The sequence below is a fragment of the Calidris pugnax genome, unplaced genomic scaffold (assembly GCF_001431845.1).
Source record: "Calidris pugnax isolate Ruff unplaced genomic scaffold, ASM143184v1 scaffold132, whole genome shotgun sequence".
NCBI classification, from domain to species: domain Eukaryota; kingdom Metazoa; phylum Chordata; class Aves; order Charadriiformes; family Scolopacidae; genus Calidris; species Calidris pugnax.
The window spans coordinates 360,071-366,070 of NW_015090910.1; the positions used below are offsets into that span (position 1 = coordinate 360,071).

At 41.2% G+C, this 6,000-nt stretch overlaps 1 protein-coding gene across 1 annotated transcript in view; it reads left to right on the forward strand.

Annotated features, from left to right (window-relative positions):
• PHIP (pleckstrin homology domain interacting protein) overlaps positions 1-6,000 on the forward strand; it is an 89,636-nt gene that overhangs the window by 53,173 nt on the left and 30,463 nt on the right. The window contains exons 15-20 of the mRNA XM_014949331.1: positions 922-1,105; positions 1,905-2,028; positions 4,031-4,171; positions 4,687-4,763; positions 4,903-5,134; positions 5,627-5,746. Coding sequence (XP_014804817.1) covers positions 922-1,105; positions 1,905-2,028; positions 4,031-4,171; positions 4,687-4,763; positions 4,903-5,134; positions 5,627-5,746 — 878 coding nt within the window. The remainder of the gene's footprint in view (positions 1-921; positions 1,106-1,904; positions 2,029-4,030; positions 4,172-4,686; positions 4,764-4,902; positions 5,135-5,626; positions 5,747-6,000) is intronic.

Below are 6,000 nucleotides of genomic sequence, written 5' to 3' on the forward strand. Positions count from 1 at the left end.
GCAGGAACTGTGTTCCCTTAGAGGGAACTGCCCCAGAGGATTCTTCACGTTACAAATCTATCTTTGTTAAAATTAGTCTGCTCACTCTGGGAACTTGCAGCAACTGTGTTCCCTTAGAGGGAACTGCCCCAGTGTTTAATCTAGAACTGGCCTCTGCTCGATGGAAATCTGAGCTGTCTCGGGTAAGGAAATAGAGGGAGGAAAGAAGGAAGGAGCCGCTCGTTCCTCAGTGCAGCTGGTTCCTCTTCCACTGCCTGGCACCAGATTTCATGGTGGTTTTCAACATTTCTCGTGGCTGGCAGCCCCCCCGAGAGGGCAAGAAGAGCTTGTGTTTGGAAAGATGTGGAAAAATGTTGAAATTTTGCTACAGTGTAGGTGTTTGAAGCATCTTGTGTGTGTGTGTCCTTTTGGTTTGGATTTTTTCTAAATTGATTGATCATTTCAGTTTCTTGTCTGTAAAATTTACAGCTCGGATTCCTAATAATTTCCAGTGTTGTGGTTTCCATTTGTTTTTCTGAAGGTAGAGGACTCTAAGGAACACAGTGATTCAGAGAGATAACTCACTGTTTGATAGCACAGATCTGGAGTGCAGTAGCAAGAGTCAGCTTCGCATAAATGTTTTAAAGGCATTTTTGAAGAGCAGCAAAACGATGACACATTTGCTTCGTCTGAGATTGAAAAGGAGCAGATGTAGCAACAATGTGAATTTTTAAACTGAGGACTGCAGCCCCGTAGCTGTTCAAGTCTGTGTGTTGTGACTAAGAAATTGCTGAAATAGTTATATTCAGTTAATATTTTATTTCTTTTGAAGTAATAGATCAAGTAAAATTCTTTTTTTCCCCTTTCATTTTGCGTTTTTCTTTGTAAATGCTTCTCTTAGAGTTTTACTTGATCTGAAATTTGTTTTTTTGACTTTTTTAGGGTCTGTAAGTTCTACCTCAGAAGTTCACTCACCCCCAAACATCGGGCTGAGGCGCAGTGGGCAGATCGAGGGCGTGCGTCAGATGCACAGCAACGCCCCGCGCAGCGAAATCGCCACCGAGCGCGACCTGGTGGCCTGGAGTCGGAGGGTGGTGGTGCCTGAGCTCTCTTCTGGTGTGGCCAGGTAAGTTCTTAGTGAGTTTTACTTTGGTGAACTTCATTAAACGGAACAGTTTCAAAATTCACATTGTCATAGGGCTGTTTGTGGGGTATTTATCTATTCTTCTATATATCTTTAACTGATTTCAAACTGAAACTGATTTGTATTGTTAGCGTATCACTTGAAAAAGCTTGAAGTTATAGAAATATTGTGAATAAAAATTGCCTATTTAACAAATGGAGCGATTTGACTTGTATATGCAATGGGATCTGGCTGCCTCAGTGTTTTCTGACTTGTAGCTTAAGATTAGGGTTCAAGGCCAGGCTGGATGGGGCTTGGAGCAACCTGGTCTGGTGGGAGGTGTCCCTGCCCAGGGCACGGGGTGGGAACTGGATCATCTCTAAGGTCCCTTCCAACCCAAACCATTCTGTGATTACAGTGTGTTTTAACTCCATTTGTTCCTGCCATTTCATGGTATTTTACAGCTGGGACACTGCCCTGATCATTAGATGCCTGAGATGAATTTTAATTTCCAAACTGGAACTTTATTTTGTTCAGTAATTAACTCCTGTGATGAATACTTATGGCAATAAGTCAAAAACCCCTGTTGGCCAAAGTCAAACCTAAACTGCTCCAGCTTTTTGAAATAAGATTGGAATTTTCCTACTTCAGAAAGGGTAACTTTGAAGCCATATTCTCACTGTAAAGAGAGAAATACTGTTGAAAGAATGTTATAAATATTGAACATTTATTCCTTGATTTGGAGTAGATCTCAGCTGTAGTATTTTGCCTGAAAGTTAACATCTCAATTTTGTTTCCCCAGTAGGCAGGAGGAATGGAGAACAGCGAAGGGAGAAGAAGAAATCAGGGTGTATCGATCGGAAGAGAAGAGGAAACACGTAACGAGTCACATTCAAAGAGAAAACAAAATACCTGCTTTCTCTAAGGTAAATAGTCCCTTCTGCCTCACTGCAGGAGGAGGTATAAAATGTACCTCGGTGTGTTGGGCCAAATAAACAGATGTCACAAGTGAGAAGCCCTGGGGATGTTAAAGAAGAAATTGTCATAACAGACTTGATGTTTTCGTATAACTTGCAAAAAAATTTAATCTTATGCCTTTATGCTGGTAAGGAAATGTGTAGGGTGTGTAGTCTGTCTTTACAACAATCATTTTATGTTTTGTTTGTTAAAAAACAGTTTCCTGGTAAGAAAATGCGTAGGGTGTGTAGTCTGTCTTTACAACAATCATTTTATGTTTTGTTTGTTAAAAAACAGTTTCCTCTGTGCTTTTCTAACTAAATAACCAGCTGTATTTTGTAATGAAGGAAGTTCTAAGCAGCTGTAAAGCAGAACCCACGCTTTGGGTTTCGTCGTGCCCTTATTCTGGGTGAGACTGTTTCATCCTCGGTCAAAAGCTTAGTGAAATACAGGCCCTGAAGAACAGCTGCAAATTGTCCTTTGAAAAGTTAAAATAGCTTACGGGGTTCAAGGTGGAAAAGTGAAGAAATGAAATAGTAAGAATTAGTATACACTTTATCAGAGCAGTTTATTTAATGCTTGTGCTGTTTGTTGTTCACTTTCTTGGGGAGTAGAAAGATAAATTTGAGATGGCCAAGTTTCTACTTGAGACTAAATTTAAGTCTTCAGTTTTTCGAAGGGACATTTCTATGCAGTAGAAAGATAAATTTGAGATGGCCACGTTTCTCCTTGAGACTAAATTTAAGTCTTCAGTTTTTGCTTCTTTTTTTCATACTCAGCTGAAGTAAAGCTTTCAAAACAAGTGAGGTGAACACTCCCCCACTCCCAAACAGTCTCCTAAGCATTTTCTTTATTGAATTTCTTAGGTTTTTTGTTCAGTTTCTCTCTTGTGTTAAAATTGTGTGCATTGCTATCTTAAGAAATGGGACCAATAGGCTGATTTCAGTGCTGCAGTCAGCAACATTAAATGTTTTTGCCCAAGATAAACAATATTTTTTCAGTGTATCCCTGTTTTTTGTACATAGTGGGAAGAAGCTCTTTGCCACTTCCAGTTTTGGAGGTGGCCATGGCAGGGCTCATTAATGAAATACCAGGAAGGAAGTCTTGGTAACTCCTATTTTTCTCTTAGGAATAATAGAAAATGGGGCCTCAAACTCAGATTTTAACAGATATTTCTTGTCTTGCTGAATTACAGACTTTATTTTAGTTTAATTAGACAGTGGCACTGTTCAAGTGGTTATTTTTTTCCCTTCAGCTACAGCCTGGTCAGAAGATCCTTCCTGATGATGTGAACTCCCACCAACTTACCCATCAATTTCTAATTGGGTTACAGTTTTCCTAAAATACCACTAGGAGATAAAAATAGCAGAGTAGGCTGCTTGGGTCCAGCATTTTGGTTACAGCAATTACTTTTATTACATTCTTGTTTCACAGAAACTGGATGCGGATGCTTTGGATAATATCTTTTCTCAGAGGAGAAATTTTTTAGTCTCCAAACTTTAAAGGCAGCGCTGGAGCCTTTTGAGCCCTGGATATTTATGCCCTTAGAATCCTTTATGTATTTATGCAGGGAAGAATGTGCCCTTCATTTATCTTTGTCCCTAGAGGGTCTGTGATCTGGATTCTGATGCCCAGAATGTGAGGGAGAGGGAACTTGGTAAATTCTTTAGTAGCTTCCCACCTTTGTCCTGGGGAAATATGGCAAAAACCAGACAGTTGTGGTATCTATAGATACAGAATCACAGAATGGTTTGGGTTGGAAGGGACCTTAAAGATCATGGAGTTCCAATTCCTCGCCCTGGGCAGGGACACCTCCCACCAGTCCCTTCCAACCCCGTGTCATTCTGTGAGTCTGGGGTGGTTCTGAGCTGTTACCTCTATCTTCTTGTTGCTTCCTGGAATGCTGTTCCTGAAGAAAACCCGAGGTGTTACTAAGCTGTGTACTCAGCAGTGACTGTTGTGTCTCTGCAGAACCATTCTCATGACCATCTCCTGGACACCAGCGACTCGAGGAAGCAGCAGGCCAACCAGCACAGCTACCGCACCAGATACGCCGTGGAGGAGACCGCGAGGCCCGCGGAGGAGCTAGAAAATGGGCACAGTTCCTCAGATGTAAGATTCTTTCTCATGAAAAAGTCATATATATTCCATTTCTGCTCGTTAAGCTCTCACTTCAGCTAATTAAACACTTGTTTCTAGTGGAAACTCAGGTTACATTTTTCCCTTGTGCGTTTTCTTTCTCCTCGTCAAAAATTGACATTGAGTGTTTTTCATGCACTGTTGTGTGTGTTTAGTTTTGACTAAAATGTAGTTGCCAAAAGGGAGAAACACTCGTTTGTAAGGGATTTTGCAAAGTATGTGTGTGCAGTGTTAAATATTCCCTGTGTCTGTGGCCCTAATGAGTACTCTCATTTAATAGATAACTTCTTTCTTCTTATTTAACTAAGTTCATTACAGTAAAGTAACTATCTGCAGACTAAAATGCCTTTTTAACAACATGAAGCCGTTACAATGCTATATGTTTATAACACATCCAAAGCCCAGAAGAGGCATATTGCCATGTATTTTAATTTTTTGGGGTTCCAAAGCAAATGCTTTCTTTTTCCCTTCTCCCCCGGCTTTGCCAGGAAGGGGAAGTGGTTGTTGCCAGTGGTGGGACATCAGAAGACGATGAAAGAGCGTGGCACAGTGATGGCAGTTCTAGGTAAGGGACCATATACCTCACAGAGAATTGTTTAGATAATTAAAAAAATTTAAATAATTTAATTTTCCGCTTTTTTATTATTATTATAACTCACTTTTGGGTTTATAATTTCTTTTTTCCTTGGTGTTATTGTCTGTAGTGACTACTCCAGTGATTATTCTGACTGGACGGCAGATGCAGGAATCAATTTGCAACCACCAAAGAAAATTCCTAAAATTAAAACAAAGAAAGCAGAAAGCAGTTCTGAGGATGAAGAAGGACCTGAAAAACAAAAGAAGCAGATTAAAAAGGAAAGGAAAAAAGGGATTGAGGAGAAGGATGGACCGTCAACATCACCAAAGAAGAGGAAACCCAAAGAGAGAAAACAAAAGGTTAGATGTTCTTGGTGTATTGTGGGATGCTAACTCCTGCTGTCTTAGAATTAAGGAAGATTCAGTTACATTTATGACTTAATCTTGTCCAATTTGAAAACACATCATGACTTTTACTCGTAATAAATTATAATTACTAATGCTTGTAAGTTAAATGGTAGATTGCTCTAATAATATGCTTTCTAAATATGATAAGTTTCACTTAAGGAACATAATGTCCTTAATGCCATCTTTTCTGAGACCAGGAACTCCCAATTGAGTACTGGTGTAACATGTGCCTCTAATTTGTCAGCTCTGCTCTCTTCCCACTTCACTGCAGTTTCTTTGAGGTCTGCACAACCCTGTCAAAGTTTTTTCCACCGTTTCCGTGATTTACGATATTTGCATTATCCTTGCCCCACTGTCCTTCCCTCGAGGGGAGTTTCACTGGAAGGGGGGTTGGTTTGGTCTCTCTGTGTTGTGTTTGCTCTCTGACATCCCCGTGTCGCGCAGAGGCTGGCGGTGGGAGTTCTGGCCGAGAACGGCCTGACGCTGGAGGAGTGGCTGCCCTCGGCCTGGATCACTGACACCGTTCCCCGCCGCTGCCCCTTCGTGCCACAGATGGGAGATGAGGTATCGTTGTTTTTCCCTCTCTTCTTGCTTCTTTCAGCTTCTTTTTTGCCTTTTTAATTTTCATCGAGTGCTGTGTTCAGTTTTGGGCCCCTCATTACAGGAAGGACATTGAGGTGCTGGAGTGTGTCCAGAGGAGAGCCACCAAGCTGGGGAGGGGCCTGGAGAACAAGTCCTATGAGGAGAGGCTGAGGGAACTGGGCATGTTTAGTTTGGAGAAGAGGAGGCTGAGGGGAGACCTCATTGCCCTCTACAGC